General features: G+C 44.3%; 1 protein-coding gene across 1 annotated transcript; it reads left to right on the top strand.

Moving 5' to 3' along the window:
• Positions 1-11,659, top strand: LOC543031 (glutathione synthetase, chloroplastic). The gene is made up of 13 exons (XM_044531472.1): positions 1-299; positions 478-647; positions 887-962; positions 1,095-1,225; positions 1,616-1,738; positions 1,822-1,902; positions 8,718-8,798; positions 8,904-8,973; positions 9,544-9,665; positions 9,832-9,971; positions 10,069-10,261; positions 10,356-10,482; positions 11,306-11,659. Exons 1-13 carry the CDS (start codon positions 189-191, stop codon positions 11,306-11,308), a joined length of 1,428 nt encoding a protein of 475 aa, XP_044387407.1. The 5' UTR covers positions 1-188; the 3' UTR covers positions 11,309-11,659.
• The last annotated feature ends 7,455 nt before the right edge of the window (positions 11,660-19,114 follow it).

Raw genomic sequence — 19,114 nt, 5'->3', positions numbered from 1 at the left:
CCCAAGCAGAGAAAGTGACCGGCACACTTTACAGAGACCAAACCTGACCCTGCCGCCTTCGCCGCCCCCTCCATTTTCCTAGAAATCGCAAACCCCACCACACCGATAACCTAAGCTTCAAATTCAGAATATACCACCTCAAACTACGCAGAAATTCTTCACGCGCCCAATACCCACCACTGCCGGCGATGAACACCACCGAGGGAAAGCCGGGCGCCGCTGCGGTGGAGGAGATGGCGCGGGAGGCGGCGGCGTGGTGCGCTATGCACGGGCTCGTCGTCGGGGACCGCGCGGACCCGGTAAGGTTCTCGCCTCCTCGGTTCAAACTTCCATGGCTCTTCTTGGATCGGCCGGCCAAGCTCAGGACCGCAATCTTTGAATGAGCAATCTTTGAGTGAGCTTTGATGCGATGAGCAGAGCTCGGAATATCCATCGTCCATGACCAAGCATTCATTGTTGCTGCCTGTCCTCTTGCAGAGATCAGGAACAGTTCCTGGGGTTGGGTTGGTCCACGCTCCAATCTCCCTGCTCCCGTCGCGTCTCCCGGAGTCCTTCTGGAGCCAGGCGTGCGAGCTGGCCCCGCTTTTCAACGAGCTCGTGGATCGTGTTAGCTTGGATGGGGATTTCTTGCAGGATTCCTTGTCCAAGTGAGTTCCATTGCCATGTTAACCTCTCCACGTTTTCATTCACAGCCTCTGCCTGCAAGTTGACCAGGATAAAAGAAGCGTACCAGCTCACAAAATTATGTCAATTATTCTTGTAGATATGCCTTGAACTTTTTTAGAGGCTGTATATCGACGAATCAGATTGTTGATAATTTGATAAGGATTTTAATGGAGCTCTTTGGCTGATAGCCTGCCTGATACATTCATACTTGTACTTTCAGAACAAGGCAGGTTGATGATTTCACTTCTAGGCTCTTAGATATTCACAGGAAGATGATGGATGCAAACAAGGAGGAGGTTATTCACCTCACCTCTACTACTCAGTCAACTTCTATACCTGAACATTAATAGATCCATCTAGTCTCTTGGTCCCTATTTTGGTTGATGTCCTTACTGTATGGTACTGACAAATGCTACTTTTTTCACTAGAATATTCGACTGGGGCTGCACCGATCAGATTATATGCTGGATTCAGAAACCAATTCTCTTCTCCAAATAGAGCTCAACACTATTTCAGTATCTTTTCCTGGGCTTTGTTCTATAGTGACTGAGCTTCACAGGTAAAGTAGAACATGCTTTGGTATTACATTGCTATGCTTGTGTGTATTTACACTGTACCTTTACTTGAGAAATCTGGTTAGGTAATTGTACACATGGTTTTTATGTCCAAAAAATTATTTCTACACTTCTAAATGATGCTGCATTGCAATTGTGATGTTAAATGATATGTCTTCTATGTTTACGTAGAGATAAGTAAGAATTCCTTCCTGCGTTCCAAATTATTTGATGTTCTAGCTTTGTCCTAAGCCAAAGATCTCTACATTTGACTAAGTCTTACTAATGGATACTATGAAGTTTTGTACTTTGTACCTATAGGGTATTTCTAATCAGATTTATTATTAAGTCATCAGTATGTGTAGTAAATCAACTGATCACTAACTGCTATGCAGGACCTTGATCAATCAGTATGGAAATTTATTATGTCTAGATGCCAAAAGGGTTCCTGGAAATGATGCAAGCCGTCAATTTGCTAAAGCATTGGCCAAAGCATGGGATGAGTTTAATGTTGACAGGTTTGGTACGCTCTAGCTGAATCATGCATATTATAGCTAACCAATTGAGTATTAACTGACACACTTTTTCATGAAATGTTCAGTGCTGTAGTTATGATGATTGTTCAGCCCGAAGAAAGAAATATGTATGACCAATACTGGATTGTCAAATATTTGAGGGAATCATATCCTTTTGTGATCTGCTTTGGCACTTCTCTTAATGATGAAAATTATATATGATTTTCTATAAAAGTTCTTGCTTAGCAAAAGATGCCATGACTCAGTTGCTTAAAGTTTGCTTTGTTAAAACGTTCTTCCTGCCAATGCAGTTGCCATCTTGATACGGGGAAAACCATAGGAATGGCCCGATCTTCACTATTTGGAGATGGATCTGGGTGAAACACAAAGAACAACTGTGGAAAATGTTGTTGGATTTTGTGGATTTCTCTTCTCTAGTCAGGAAGCTAAGGGGGGAAGCTAGGGATTTCTGGAAGAACCTTATCTCCCGATTCATTCCTCCTTGTCTCAGTATATACAAACTACATTTACATTTTAACCCTTCTCACTTTCCTATTTGCAACTAACTCCTCACAACACTCCCCCTCAAGATGGGGTGAAAATGTCTAAGAGCCCCATCTTGCCACACAACTTAAAGAAGGATACAACACTCACGCCCTTTGTTAATACATCAGCAAGTTGGTCTCCAGTTTTAACAAAACCTACTTGAAGTACTCCCTCATCAAGTTTCTCCTTAATAAAATGTCTATCAATTTCGATATGTTTTGTTCTATCATGCTGAACCGGATTGTTGACAATGTTGATTGCGGCTTGATTATCACAATGGAGCCTGAGTGGTCCTCCTTTAAACAACCGAAGTTCAGTTAATAATAATCGAAGCCATAACAACTCACATAGCCCTGAAGCCATGGATCGCAGCTCTGCTTCTGCCGTGGATCTGGCGACAACACTTTGCTTCTTACTCCTCCAACTGACTAAATTTCCTCCCAAGAAGACGCAATAACCTGAAGTGGATCTCCTGTCATCCAAGCACCCAGCCCAATCAGCGTCTGTGTATCCCTCAACTTCTAGATGCCCATGGTTGGAAAGGAGAATTCCTTTTCCAGGACAACCTTTGAGATACCGCAGAATTCTATTTACTGCATCTAGATGACCTGATCGAGGATCATGCATATATCTACTCACCAGGCTCACGGCATATGCAATGTCTGGTCTAGTATGGGATAGATAAATTAAACGTCCCACAAGTCTCTGGTATCTCCCCCTATCAACAGGTTCTCCTGAATTGGCTGTAATACGAAGGTTTGGTTCAATTGGTGTGGCAGCTGGTTTACTTTCAAGCATCCTAGTTTCAGCGAGAAGATCAAGCACATATTTCCTTTGAGAGAGATAGATACCTTGAGCTCCATAAGCTACTTCTATTCCCAGGAAGAAGTGGAGGAAGCCAAGGTCTTTGACTTCAAATGATTTCGCCAACATTTTCTTCAAGTTCTTTATCTCCACATCATCATTCCCTGTGATCACAATGTCATCAACATATACGACCAATACGACAGTTTTATTTCCGTGGTGCTTAAAGAAAAGGGTATGGTCAGCATTGCTTTGTCGAAAACCCAAAGTGCAGACTTCCTTGCGAAATCTCCCAAACCAAGCCCTTGGTGACTGTTTAAGTCCATAAAGTGATTTCTTCAATCTACACACTTTACCCATTGTCTCAGGCCCACTGAACCCTGGTGGAATCTCCATATAAACTTCTTCTTTCAAATCTCCATGAAGAAATGCATTCTTCACATCTAGCTGAAACAACTTCCACTTGTTATTTGCTGCCACCGAGATTAAAGCTCTGATGGTGTTCATCTTTGCAACTGGGGCGAAGGTTTCATCATAGTCCACTCCATATGTCTGGCTATAACCTTTCGCCACAAGTCTCGCCTTATATCTATCTACTTTCCCTTCGGGTGTATGTTTTATGGTAAACACCCATTTGCAACCTACCACTTTCTTGTTACAAGGAAGTGGAGTAATTACCCATGTATTATTCTTGTCGAGAGCAGACATCTCCTCAAGCATTGCTGCCCTCCACTTTGGGTTTAATTTTGCCTCCTGCCAGTCCCGTGGTAAGGGTTCTGCAGAATCCAGCGCTGCAATAAAGGACTTGTAAGAAGGACCAACAATGTCATAAGAGACATAGTTGGAGACATTATAAGGATCCAATTTAGAGGGCAATTTTCTGGCACTAGCTCGTGGTTGCTTTCTATAAGCTATTGGGACATCAAGGTCATCATATTGAGAAGAGATGTTACCACTGTCCAAGGAAGGTCCAGTATCACTAGTTTGAACTTGAGTATTATCTTGTTGGTCAGCCTCCTTCTCTTGCTCACCATGTTGCCCATAAGCCTCGGGCTCAGGTTCCAACACTTGCGTCCTTTCCTCCTCAATACGACGTCTTCGTGTATACACCTGAATCCCCCTTTCCTCATTTGGTTTTGGCCACCGGAATGCTTCACTTGATGTATCATACTGCTGCTCATGTCTTCGTTCTTGCTCTGTTTCCACTGGAATTACCCCAACTATCATCTTTCTTGATGTTGCATCATCTTCCTCTTCCTTATCTCCCCCTGTCTCACAATCTGCATCTAAATTTTCATTAGCAAACAAATCAGGGAAGACATCAGTTAAATCCGTCGGTTCACCATAGAATGGTTCCTGCTCCCTAAATACCACATCCATACTCACAAACATTCTCCTTTCAGATGGACACCAACATTTATATCCCTTCTGCTTACCAGAGTACCCCACGAATACACACTTTAACGCCTTTGGATCTAGCTTGCCAACAGATGGTCTGTAATCCTTCACAAAACAAACACACCCAAAGACCTTAGGTGGAACCACATATTTTGTTTCACCCGTTAGACACTCTAACGGTGTTTTATAACCAAGTACCCTGGATGGCATTCTATTCATCAAGTAAGCAGCTGTCATTACAGCTTCACCCCACAAAAACTTAGGAACATTCATAGATATCATTATGCAACGAGTGATTTCCAGAAGATGTCTATTCTTCCTTTCTGCCAAACCATTCTGCTCTGAAGTACCTGGACAAGTTGTGTGATGAATAATCCCAAAACTGGATAAGTACTCATTAAATTCCTTGTTCACATACTCTGTGCCATTATCAGTGCGAAATGTTTTCACACAAGCATTATATTGCGTTCTGATCATATTATGAAAATCAACAAAGCATTCAAACACATCGTTCTTGTTCTTCAACACATAAACCCAAGTCACTCTAGTACAACAGTCAATAAAGGTAACAAACGAGCGATATCCATTTAAAGATGAAACTCCACTAGGACCCCACACATCAGAATGTATAACTTGAAGTGGCGTGTCACTTCTATTATCAGACGATGTATAGGAGCTACGTGTTTGTTTACCATATTGACAAGCGTCACATACTAGACTCCCCTGGTTAACTTTACTATAAAGAGCAGGATAAAGCCTACCAAGGGTGACAAAAGACATATGTCCTAGCCTGCGGTGGTGAAGAAGGAATTCGTCAAGTGGTGAAAGGGACGCAACAGCTGCAACCACAGGTGGCATATTATTATCCAGATAATACAGTCCATCATGCATGATCCCCGTCCCAAGTCTTCTTCCAGTCCCAAGTTCCTGAAACAAGCACCATGATGGAAAGAAGATAGCAACACAATTAAGTTCATTTGTGATGCAACTGATGGATAGCAGATTTATTGGGAACGAGGGAACATGCAAAACAGATGACAAAGACATATCAGTGCTACACATAATTGTTCCTGATCCCATAATGGTTTGGGAGGAGCCATCAGCTAATTTAACGGTTTTCTTATTTAAATCAGGAGTATAGTCAATAAAATTTCTGTAGGAACCAGCCATATGTCTAGATGCACCTGAATCTAATAACCATGGTGCATCAATGGACTTATCTATTAAAGTGTGAGAGTTGTTACCATCGAAATTTGCTAAGGCAGCAGAGGTAGGCACTTCAACAGTTGGCTTGTGACCTAGAGAAAGCCCCTTGAATTGGCACCACTTCTCCCAATCCTCAGCAGTCATCTCAACACTCATAGTTTGGGTGGTATTTTCAGTGATCACCGACGTGTTTGCTTTAGCAGCAGGGCGTGTACCTCGCCCACGGCCACCTCGTCCTTCAAGCCCACGACCACGACCTCTTCCACGCCAGTCCTGCCCTTTTCCTCTGCCGCCTCCCATTAATTCAAGGCATGAAAACTTCAAATGTCCTGGCTCACCACACTCGAAGCATTTCTTCTCAGTTGTATTTGATCCCAACCTTTGATAATTTCCACCCTCTACTGCATAGAGTGCTGATCGCCGCTGCATGATACCTTGCATCACTGACCCGGCTGCCTCTAATTTCAATCTGGTTTCCTCACTAATGATAGCTGATATTGCCTGCTCCAGTGTAGGAAGCTTTCCGCTACCATACAGTGCAGCCCTCCTGTTTTCATACTTAGAATGAAGTCCATTTAGGAAGTCCCTCACACGTCTCTTTTCCGTCCACTTGTTAAATTTCTCAATACACTTACCACACTCCATATCAATTGGATCAAAGTAATCAATCTCACTCCACAATCTCTTCAATTCGGACACATAATCCACAACTGATTTGTCACCCTGACTCAACCCCTGCAGCTCCTTCTGAATTTTACAAGCAAGCATCTCATTACCGACTCCAGAATATGTACCTTTCAGTAGCCGCCAAATTTCTGACGCCTCCTTAATCCTTTCCACCTGCTTAGCAATTTGAGGTGAGACTGAACTCAGCAGCCATGCTCTCACCAATGCGTTGGTCATCTTCCACTTCTGGCCTTCCTTGGAGTTCTCGTCAGCTGGTTTTTCAATTGCCCCATGTATATAGCCCTCTAGACTTCTTGAGACAAGAATTGTCTCTGCGTGCTCTGCCCAACTTGCATAGGTTTCAGACCCATCTAACTTCACCAGGGGCATTTGCAATGGATGAACCTCCTCCTTGACCTCTGCTTCTGGTTTTGAACTCCCTCCTTGCTTGCTCATAGCCTCGAACAACAATCTGTATTTATCATCCATGGCTTGCAACACCGCTGCAAGCTCCCCTGCCGTGACTCCCGATGGAGCGGCATCCTTGTCACCCATCGTTGCAAACCTCTCCTTGATGTGCTGCTCTGACCTGGTCTTCAGCAGCCCAGAAATCCTCTTGCTTCAGGACCAAGCACACTTGTGACCTTTGGTGCTTCTTTCTCTGTTGCAACACAACAGCAGCTCCTGCCTCCTCCTGGACACAAATCTTTCCCAGCAACACCACGCAACCACCTCCAGGGAACACTCTCCTACACCTCTGCTTGGCACCTCCAGCCTGCTTCCACACCTACAGTTCTGCTCGCCTCCAAATCAGTGGATCTCCACCAACTGCTGCCCCAACCGAACACAATCCGTGCGCTGGCTCTCTCTGCCGGCGACACCCTTGCCGAGGCTTCCGATTTCGAGCAGCCTGCACAAGGCTACAAGCAGGAGCACCACTCCCAGGTCGCACAGCCACCAGCTTCAACTCCAACCCGCTGCACCGCCTCACACCCTGGCCGCAGCTCCTTCTATTCGCTCCAGTCCACCACCAGAAGCACTCCTCTTCTCTCCTCGACCACAGCAAGGAGCGCCACCATTCCCTTGGTCGCCGGCGGCGGCTACAGCACCTGCTCTGACACCATGTTGTTGGATTTTGTGGATTTCTCTTCTCTAGTCAGGAAGCTAAGGGGGGAAGCTAGGGATTTCTGGAAGAACCTTATCTCCCGATTCATTCCTCCTTGTCTCAGTATATACAAACTACATTTACATTTTAACCCTTCTCACTTTCCTATTTGCAACTAACTCCTCACAACAGAAAACTTTTGAGAAAACACTCACATAGACAAGATTCACCACCAAAGTACTCAAATCTCATGCCAAAACGAGACGCACGTCAAGATCCAAGCAGCAACAAAAGGAAAAGATAACTAGGGTAGTTCTTCCAAATCTCTAGGAGAGATGGGTCTTGAGAGATAGTTATTCCCCAATCCAAAGGATATGGATGTCTTGATAATCCAAGAGGATTCTTCTCCTGAAAGAGCTCTTGATCTCCAAGGGAGAGGGTAGATTGAGCAAAGCTCTCTCAAGATTTAGTCTATACTTTGCTAACCCTAGATCTTAGAGAAGTACGGGTATTTATAGCCTAGGCATGAAGGGGTATGGGGAGGGGAGATACACGGACCTTACCCAAAATCTGTACAGACAGAACTACTGGACAGTTAGGTCAGAGTGGACGGGACAGTCTGGTGGTGCAATTCTTCAGAGGCTTCAGCGCCGACCGGACAGTCTGGTCGGTTTGGAGGGTTGAGGGCGAGGTGCGAGCGCCAACTAGACAGACTGTCTGGTTGGTTGGACAGGACAGTCTGCTCGACCTCTGGTCGCTCCAGAGGGTTGAGGCCGAGGCGCCAGCGCTCTCCTGACTGTCCGGTAGTGCGGATTTTGCACTGGTTTTCTTCCTTCTCTTCGTCTTTGAGTCTCCGCTCCTCGCTTGGGACTTGGGCTTCCTTCCTTGCTTCTCCAGGTTCATGCCTTCATATCTAAGCATACATAGCATTCCGGATTAAGCTAGAAGCCATGTCTCATCCAAATACATAGGGACCTCAAGTAGGAGTGAAGTCACCTCAGTTTGATGGCACCCGGGCGAGCTCTTGTCATCGGTCCACTTGGATTTTGTGGGGTTGATGATGGGTTCACGGTGATGTCCATGGGATGCTCCGCATGCCATCTTTGGTCCACCTTCCCAGTCTATAGCTCAATCTTGTCATATGGCAACTGTACTTTTGGTTATTTGCTTGTCTCCAGGATCTTCTTCCCAGTCCAGATGCTAAAATGTTACATCAAGTCTCAACATCAAATTTGTGTTCCCTTGACAATTTGTTACACATGGCGTAACAACTATTAGGAAAACCTTGTCAGAGGTGGAGGCTGAAGGCCAGGTTCTCCCTGATGGAACTCTTGTTGTGTATGTATTCAGTGATTGGCTTATTGTTTGTGGCTTGACAGTTGGCAGTTTAGCGATTGCTGCAGTCTTGCAGAATGTTCATTAAAGTATTTTTGGAAAATGCAGAAATGACAGGAAGGTCGCTGTGGTGTATTTTAGAGCTGGCTATACACCAAACGATTATCCTTCAGAAGCAGTACGTGTATACATTGTTTCCACCCTTCAACACAGCATTTTTTGTGACAGTTCCTCTGATTGAAAACCAAATTACCATAGAAGTGTTTTCTTTGAGATAATATGGCTTCATTTTAAATTATTTGAATACTGTTAAGCTTCATGCACTAGCCAACGCAACCAAAAGTCCGAACTGATGGAAAGGGCTAGGCAATCCACATATACACTTCAACACCCCCTATCACGCGTGACGTGGGAAGTCAACACATGAATAGACTCAGAGGTACGGAAGAGGCCTATATGTGGACACAGAGGATAAATTACGAAAGCCAGGACTTGAACACAAGACCTTAGGCTCTGATACCATATTAAGCTTCATGCACTAGCCATCACAACCAAAAGTCCGAACTAATAGAAAGGGCTAGTCAATCCACATATACACTTCAACAAATACTTCTACATTCCCTCGTATATATTGATTTCACTAGTCGTTAATAGGGTCAACACTGAAGCAAAATTTGTGTATGTCTTGTGGATGTATAGCAATTGTTTTTGTTATTAATCCCCATGGCATATTTCTTGTATATTCTAGGAATGGAGTGCAAGGCTTTTGATGGAACAATCATCTGCTGTGAAGTGTCCTTCAATATCATATCATTTAGTCGGGACCAAGAAGATTCAACAAGAACTAGCAAAACCTAACGTGCTTGAAAGGTGATTCAGTTTTTGAGTACCAATGACTTGAATATTCCAATGATGTGAACTGCATATGGACACGTTGTAGTATTGTCGCTGTACTTCTGCCATTAGTGATCAGATCAATTATCAGTCTTTGGTAGACATTAAAAGCCTATCTGACCATAATTTGTTCCCTCCACAGGTTTCTTGAAAATAAGGAGGAAATCGCCAAGCTCCGTCAATGCTTTGCAGGGCTATGGAGCTTGGATGATGAAGAGGTTGTCAAATCTGCGATTGAAAACCCTGACTTGTTTGTCTTGAAGCCTCAACGTGAAGGCGGAGGTTTGTTTTATGCAGTAACATATGAATATTATTTTGCTCATTAGTTGTTTTCTTAGGAGTTTTTCTCATTATTTGTTGATATGCTATTCATGCACAGGGAACAACATATACGGTCTTGATGTGCGAGAGGCTCTGATCAGACTCAAGAAGGAAGGAGGAGATGCTCTCTCAGCCTACATACTGATGCAAAGAATCTTTCCCAAAGCATCTCTCGCTAGTCTGGTCCGTGGTGGTGTTTGCCATGAGGCCCTCACAGTATCTGAGCTTGGGATGTATGGAGCCTACCTGCGGTATAATAAGTGCTTGAAACACAGAAGTCCAAACACTAGCGCTCCTCATAAGATGGTGCTTCCTCTGACAAACAGGTCATGACTCTGATTTCAGGAACAAAGATAAGGTGATCATCAATGACAAGTGTGGTTACTTGATGCGAACAAAAGTTTCTTCTTCGGATGAAGGCGGTGTTGCTGCGGGATTTGCTGTTTTGGACAGCTTATACCTGACCGACAAGGTGATACACGGTGGTTCACATTAGTTTGTGCACATACATTTCATAACAATAAAACTATATTCTGTTTGAAGTGCATTGGCTGTAGGTAATTGGTCCTGTGACCTGTCTGATATTTTTGGGGAAATCTGGAAAAAATATATAAAGAAAAACATCTGTTACATTCCAGCCTCTCCATGGATTGGTGCAAACAGCCAGGAAAATCTAAATGACTTGATAATTTCGGAAGCGACTTATCAAACTCAAAGCTTCATAAATATCCTATCTATAATGTGTAGGCTTATTTGGCACCAAACCAGTATGTTACATACTCCCTCCGTTCCTAAATGTAAGTCTTTGTAGAGATTCCACTATAAACCGCATACGGATGTATATAGATGCATTTTAAGTTTAGATTCATTCATTTTGCTCCGTATATAGTCCACCTAGTGAAATCTCTACAAAGACTTATACTCCCTCCGTCCGGAAATACTTGTCATCAAAATAAATAAAAGGGATGTATCTAGACGTATTTTAGTTCGAGATACATCTCTTTTATCCATTTTGATGACAAGTATTTTCGGACGGAGGGAGTATTTAGGAACGGAGGGAGTAGTTATTTGAAACATGTTCTTCGTATGTACTGCTGTAGGCAGTGTTAAAGACGCATCCCATCAGTGATTAAACATTAAATACATGATTTTCTTCCTTGGTCGTGGATGTGCACTGAGTTCTTTCAGTTTGGCTTAGAAATGATGTTATTTCAAAAAAAGTTTGGCTTAGAAATGTTTGGCTTTCCTTTTTTTTCTACATGGGTAGTCGTTGATGGAAGGTTTGCTTCTTGCAGTGATATCACCTCAGGAATAGCAGCTACAAATCCGAACCAGCATTGACCTACCATGGATTTAGCATTCTGTTGCATCGGTCGCAATAAATGAGATGAACAAAGTTGCTGCACAATTTGCAGACGTCAGCCATTAACATACAGCACACTGTGTGAAGAATAAATATGTCATGTATAGATGACGTGTGTATGTATGGAAAAATAATCCCCGTGAAAAAACGGATTACAAATTCTTGTTTCGTGGATCACTACACCCTTGATTCGGGGCCAGGCAGTTGTGTTATACTGTTAATGTGAATTTTCAGCGTTGCCATTTCTGTTGGTCGATCATATACGAAGAAGTTAAGAATTCTGTGAGATGCAACTTTTTTGAGTGTAAAAAAGACCATATGGGCATGATCATCATGGAAAATTCTCCGCTCTGCTGTCGTAAGCTTTGGATGCTATCATGCACCGGTCAGGGATGTTGTCGAAATCAAGCAGTCGAGCACATCTATAACATCCTGATTCTCGGAATGTTTAAGAAAACTTTTACCAAAAGTTAGGGCGAAAAAATTCATTTGTTTTATTTGGTAACAAAGATTAAATTGGACTTATATAATTTGGAGGATTTAATTTGATCTAATGCAAACTTAAATTTATATTGAGTTTGATCTTCTCTTTTAGTTGGGGTTTGGTTTTCTCCCTTCAACATATTAAATTATGCGCATATGTGTATTTTGGAACTTCTTTTGAATTTGTTAGCTTCTATTCCTTTTCTAAATTTTCCTAAGAAGAAAAATCTATTTAATTTCGTTTCCCAAACTCTAGGCAATTTCCAATGCCTTTTTTTAGGTGTAACAAGGGATTTATTCAAAGCTTAAAATGTTTGGAATACAAATAATGTCTGAGACAGTCCCTAGCCACACATGGCGGCCCACGTCAAGAGACGACGCGACCTTAGCTAATCTATCAGCCTCAGTATTACACTCCCTGGGCTCATGGCGGAAGGTAACATGCTCAAAGTCTCTTCTTCTACTCCCTCCGTTCCAAAATAGATGACTCGACTTTGTATTAACTTTAGTACAAAGTCGAGTCATCTATTTTGAAACGGAGGGAGTACTTGATATTTCATGGGATTGGCGCGTAAACAGTGACTGCACCTCTGCTAATGTTTGTGACCACTTCAACGCTATCGGATATAATTAACAGCTGCTGAACATGTAAATCCTGCCCCAGTGCGAGCGCCTCATTGCATGCCCATGCTTCCACGCTGGCTGGGTCTGAAAGTCCATCAAAGATGACGGCTGATGCACCTAGGTAGCATCCATTCTTATCTCTGCAAATTGCTGCTGCAGCACCTTTGTCTCCATGACGAGATAGACCTCCATCCACATTCATTTTCACCTCTAGACCTTCCGGAGGAAGCCACAACCTCAGCCTGTGCCGTGGCGTTGCACCTCCAGTTGATCGCTTTGCTGCAGCAGTCGTGATCTCCAAATCCTGCAGGTAACGGTTTATGAAACACATTGTAGACAAAGGACTCTGGAACTCATTGTCATGTATCGCCTTCCTTCTAGCCCACCATATAGACCACATCGTTATGAGCACACGGGCCAAGTCATGCTGTGATAAGGAATCGAATAGCCAGAAAAGCCACTGTCTAGCATCTTCAGTTTTGTTTGATATGACATGCTCAAGTATCTCTTCCTCTCCCAACGACCAAACACATTGTGCCATGCGACAGTTTAGATGTGAATGACGCCAAGTATCCTCTGTCACCGAGCATATCGAATAGGCTGGTGATGTGGCCATGTTCCGCTCTTGTTGTTCCAGTCGGCAAAGAAGTATGGGCCAGTCTCCAAACAAAAACACGCACCTTGGATGGCACTTGCACTTCCCACAGCCTTGACCAATCATTCTTTACCGCTGCTTGATTTGGAATGCTCACCCGGTTTTCCAACCAATCTTCCCGCTGGAACTTGATTCCCAATAACATTCGATAAGCCGATCGCACGGAAAATATTCCCCTCCGTTCATAGTGCCATGCCCAGAAATCGCTATGGGATCTCGTACTCAAAGGAATATTCAGAATAGCATCTATTTCTGGTGTGATAAAGTGCTCATCTAACACTTGTCTGTCCCAAGTTCTGGTTGTTTGGTCAATCAGTTCGGACACTATTGAGGTGGGTTTTGCTGACCGAGCACAGATAGGGCGAAGTTTATAATCCCTTGGAAGCCAATTATCGAGCCATATATGTGTGTCCGCACCAGTACCAATCCGTTTGACTAGTCCCATGGCTAGAACGTCTCTTCCTTCCCTTATAGAGCGCCAAATCTGAGAGGGGTTAGACCCAAGTGCCGCTTCCAGGAAATCCACATCCGGGAAGTACCTTGATTTTAGCACACGGGCGCTCAAGGAGTTCAGATCTTGCAATATTGTCCAAGCTTGCCTAGCTAGCAAGGCCAAATTGAACAACTCAATGTCACGGAAGCCCATCTCGCCCATATACTTCGGTTTTGACATCGTCTTCCACGGGACCCATGCAGTCTTCCGTTCACCTCTTCTGCTTCCCCACCAGAATTTCCTCAAAAGTCCATTAATATGATTACACAGACCCCGGGGAAGCTTGAAACAGGACATCGAATATGTAGGTATAGACTGAGCCACCGATTTAACAAGGACCTCTTTCCCTCCAGCGGATAAGCACTTCTCCATCCACCCCTACACATGCTTCTGGACCCTATCCTTCAAATATCTGAAACATCCCTCTTTTGATTTCCCAACATCAGTTGGTAAGCCCAGATACTTCTCTGACAATGATTCGTTTTGTACTGCCAATGCATTTTTGATTTCACACCTTAAACTGTCTGCAACCCCTTTATTGAAATAAATTGAGGATTTATCTGCATTTATACGCTGACCAGAAGCGTCACAATATAAGTGTAGCAGGTCCCGAACTTGCTCTGCTTCAGCGTTTGAGGCTTCGGAAAAAAGTAAACCGTCATCTGCGAACAGAAGATGATTAACCTCCGAAGCCGACGGTGCCACCTTAATACCCCGTATACCATTCTTCAGTAAACATGACAAACCCTCCGCCGCAATAAAGAACAAGTAAGGGGATATTGGCCCCTCCTGGCGAACACCACGAGATGGCCTGAAACCATCCAAACTACCTCCATTGAATAACACCGAGAAAGAAACCGATGAAACGCACCTCATTATTGTATTCGTGAACCGTTGATGATTCCCAACTTCAGCATAACTGCCTTCAAATAAGGCCACTCTAATCGATCATAAGCCTTCATCATGTCCAATTTTAGAGCACAAAACTTGTTATTCTTCACTCGCCTGGTTTTCATATAAGGCAAACTCTCGTAGGCTGTTATGAAATTATCCGTGATAAGTCGTCCAGGAACGAACGCAGACTGCTCTTCTGAGATCACCACTGGGAGAATCATTTTCAGCCTATTTGCTAAGACCTTTGACGCGATCTTGTAGATCACATTGCAAAGGCTTATTGGCCGAAATTGTCCTAATAATTTTGGACTTGCAAGTTTAGGGATCAAAACGATGAACGTACAGTTAATCTCCTCTGGTGAATCAACTCCATCGAGCACTCTAATGATCATACATGTGATCTCGTCACCACACAAATCCCAATGCCTCTAAAAGAAGTGCGCCGGAAACCCATCAAATCCCGGAGCTTTTGTGGGGAACATTTGGAATAATGCTTCTTTTACCTCCTCTTTACTGCATGGTCTGTTCAAGCGGACATTCATCTCGGCATCCACTCTTGGTGGAATATGAGAAAGCACTTCATCCATACCAATGGTTCCCTCCGACGTGTAGAGATTAGCATAGAACTCAGTGGCCATTTGCGCCAACTCCCCAGGATCGGTACAGATTGTACCATCAGATTTCTGGAGTTGCGTTATCCTATTTTTTGCCCTCCGGGCACTTGCCTTTTTCTGGAAAAATTGTGTATTCCTGTCGCCTTCCGCGAGCCACTGTATCCGGTATCTATATCTCATCATGATCTCCTCCACTAGTGAAATTTCAATCATGCGGTCCTGGACTCGTTTTTCCTCTTCACTTGGTCCGACCCGACCAGGGGAAACACGTAAAGTTGCCAACTGTTGCCGTAGCAAGCGCAACTCCTGCCTGACCGATCCAAACGACCGCCGTCCCAATTGTGCCAGAGCTGAAGCAAAAGAGTTTAGCTTAGAAGCTAGCTCAACGACTGATTGTGATGGTTGGTTCGTATGCCATGCTTCCTCCACCACTTGATTAAAATCTTCCTTATTTTCCCACATGCATTCGTAACGAAAGGGCCTCTTTAGCACATGCCTCGTATTAGTAGTTTCCAACTCTATTTTCAGCAAGATAGGGTAATGGCCTGATTTAGTAGCTGTGAGGTGCTCAAGAGATGCAAAAGGGAACAGTGCAGACCAGCTGGGACTGGCTAAAGCACGGTCCAAACAGACTCTGCAAAACTCGCCACCTCTAACTCTTTTTTCCCCACGTCCAGTCCAGTCCTTTATAACCCAGGTCGGCAAGCTCGCACACATCAACCGCCTCCCTGAATCCTGCTATTTGTCCGCTGTCACGGGTATTGGGACCCATGTGTTCCTCCGTGCGCGATACCTCGTTAAAATCTTCGATGCATACCCATGGGAGTGTGCTCTCCCCTCGCAGCCGCTTCATCATCTGCCAAGTATTATACCTCAGGCTTCTATTGGCCTCTCCATAAAAACAAGATAAATGCCATGCATCCGCACCCGGCTGTGAGACCCATGAGTCTATGTGATACTGCGAAAAGTTCTTTATTACCAGATTAACATTGTCTTTCCAAAAAACACATAAACCTCCACTATGACTACTACTCAGAACAGCAAAACTACTAGAAAAACCTAAAGAGCTAGACAGTCAGATGTAGGGTAGAACCCTAGAGGCCGATCTTTCACGTTTGGAGCGGATCCCTATGAAGAACACGAAGAACACAAGGAGGGGAACGAGGGAAAAACACGAGAGAACACTCAACCAACAAGAATAAAGTCACACATGCGCTAGATCATTGAAATACAAGGTGATACAAGATCCGAATCCAACAAGGGATGATACATAGGGTAACTGGTTCTTCTCCGAGAGGAGGTGTTGAAGAGGGTCTTCTCCAAAAGGAGGTCTTGAATCCAACAAGGATCTTCTCCGAAGAGGCGTCGGTCCCTCGCGAAGGAGTAGATCTGGATGGATGAGCAAGGCTCTATCTAAAAAATATGAGCTATCACAATGCTAACCCTAGAAAGGATGAGGGAAAGGTCTATTTATAGTCTAAGCCCGCGAAGGGGTAAGGAGGGGGCGAAACGAGTACAGGGGCTTCGGCCCGGAAACACTGCACGTAGGCAGGGTGGTAGTACCGGACCCATGGGCGGTAGTACTGCTTTTCAGCGGTAGTACCGCTTGGAGGGGCGATAGTACCGCTCTGGCGCCGTTCGATCACAGGAGTTTGTCGGGTTCGGCGGATGAAGGGCGGATGTCGAGCGGTAGTGCCGCTTGGCTGGGTTCAGCGGTAGTACCGCTCTTGGGCGGTAGTACCGCCCGTTCTAGACTGTGCATCTCCTTCTTTTGCTCTTGATGTCCACCTTGAACCGTAGCTTCTTCCAGGTTGGTTCCTTGGTACCTAAGCACACAAAGCATCTTCGTCTGAGGTAGTAGCCATGTCTCAAGTGGGTCAAAGGGAAGTTCAACAAGGAGAGAGTTAACCCCGGATTGAATAACACGTGCTCGAGCTCTTGTCATGGGTCCACTTGGAGCTTGTGTAGTAGAAGTAGTGTCCATGGGGATGACCGTAGGATGCTCCGCATCATCTCCCCTCCCTTGGGAAAGATCTGACCTCGGATCGAAATACTCATCACCATGGTACGGGGAGAGATCGTTGACATTGAAGATGTCGCTCATGGAGTACTTGTCGTGTGGGATGTCGATATTGTAGGCGTTGTTGTTGTAGCGTTCAAGCACCTTGAAGGGTCCATCGGCTCGTGGTAGAAGTTTGGACTTGCGTTCATTGGGGAAGTGCTCCTTGCGAAGGTGTAGCCACACGAGATCTCCAATGTTGAATATCATGGGTTGCTTGTTGATGTTGAGCTTGGTCGCGAGTCGTTGTACTTGTCGCTCGATGGTGTGCCTTGTATCTGCATGCATCTTCTTGAGGCAGCTTGCTCGTGCACTCGTGTCCATGTTGGTTCTCTCTTGTAGTGGAAGAGGTAGAATGTCCAAAGGGGACAATGGGCTGAAGCCGTAGATGACCACGAAGGGGGACTTGCCGATAGTTGAATGTCTTGCGCGGTTGTAGGCGTACTCGGTGATAGGTAGACACTCCTCGCACTCCTTGATGTTCCTCTTGATCAACACGCGAAGTAGAGTGGAGAGTGTACGGTTCGTCACCTCTGTTTGGCCGTCAGTTTGGGGATGGTATGCCGAAGAGAACAAGAGCTTGATTCCGAGTTTGGTGCATAGAGTTTTCCAAAAGTAACTCAAGAACTTGACGTCGCGGTTCGAGACGATCGTCTTGGGCACTCCATGTAGACGCAAGATTTCCCTACAAAAGATATTGGCAATATGTGAAGCATCGTCTATCTTGTTGCATGTTATAAAATGAGCCATTTTAGAGAATCGGTCCACAACAACAAACACGGAATCTTTTCCATTTTGGGTCCTTATCAAACCAAGTACAAAATCCATGCTAATGTCTTCCCAAGGTTGATAAGGAATAGGAAGAGGCATGTAAAGAACATGGGATCGAGCTTTACACTTAGCTTTGCAACATGTAGAGCATCGGTTGGTGAAGCGTGAGACGTCGCGGAACATCTTGGGCCAAAAGTAGTTCTTGGAGAGCGCGGCGAATGTCTTATCACGTCCAAAGTGTCCCATGAGTCTGCCTCCATGAGCAAACGAAGAGAAGACTCAGGAATGCAAAGTTTGTTAGCTCTCATAAGGTAATCATCCTTGATGTAATATCGTTCCCAAGATGTATGCGTCAAACACTTAGCATAAGGAGTAGCAAAGGAAGGATCATTTGCATACAAGTCTTTTATGTGCTCAAAGCCAATAACATTCAACTCAAGTTTAGTGACAAGCGTGCATATGCGCGAAAGGGCATCTGCCACTACGTTTTCCTTACCCTTGATGTACTTGATGACATAGGGAAAAGACTCTATAAATTCACTCCATTTGGCATGCCGCTTGTTCAACTTAGTTTGGCCTTTTAAGTACTTAAGCGTTTCATGATCGGTATGTATGACAAACTCATGCGGTCTAAGATAATGTTCCCAAACATGTAGCACACATAGTAAAGCATACAATTCTTTGTCATAGATGGGATAGTTAAGTTGAGCACAGGAGAGTTTTTCACTAAAATATGCATTAGCTCATTTTTCTTGCATCAAAACTCCGGCAATTCCGGTACCACTTGCATCGCAATGAACCTCAAAAGTTTTGTCAAAGTTGGGTAAAGCAAGAATCAGAGCATGTGTAAGCAAAGATTTGAGCTCATCAAAAGCGGTAGATTGCAAAGGTCCCCAAGCAAAATGTGCATTTTTCTTACTCAAGGCATGCAAAGGTGCGACGATGGTGCTAAAGTCTTTTACAAAGCGATGATAGAAACCCGCAAGGCCAAGAAAGCTACGCACTTGTTGCAAATTGGTGGGTTGGGGCCAAGTTTTAATTGCTTCAATTTTAGATTCATCAACATGGACACCCTTGGAAGAAACAACGAAACCCAAGAAAACAAGCTTGTCAACACCAAATGTGCACTTTTTCATGTTGGCATAAAG

The sequence above is a fragment of the Triticum aestivum genome, chromosome 5B (genome assembly GCF_018294505.1).
Source record: "Triticum aestivum cultivar Chinese Spring chromosome 5B, IWGSC CS RefSeq v2.1, whole genome shotgun sequence".
Classification (NCBI taxonomy): Eukaryota; Viridiplantae; Streptophyta; class Magnoliopsida; order Poales; family Poaceae; genus Triticum; species Triticum aestivum.
This window is presented reverse-complemented; position numbering and strand designations above follow the sequence as displayed.

Coding starts and splice junctions, on each gene's coding strand:
- LOC543031 (XM_044531472.1), top strand. CDS start 189: ATGAACACCACCGAGGGAAAGCCGGGCGCCGCTGCGGTGGAGGAGATG. Junction 963..1,094: donor TGGATGCAAACAAGGAGGAG/GTTATTCACCTC, acceptor TTTTTTCACTAG/AATATTCGACTGGGGCTGCA. Junction 8,799..8,903: donor CCTGATGGAACTCTTGTTGT/GTATGTATTCAG, acceptor TGGAAAATGCAG/AAATGACAGGAAGGTCGCTG.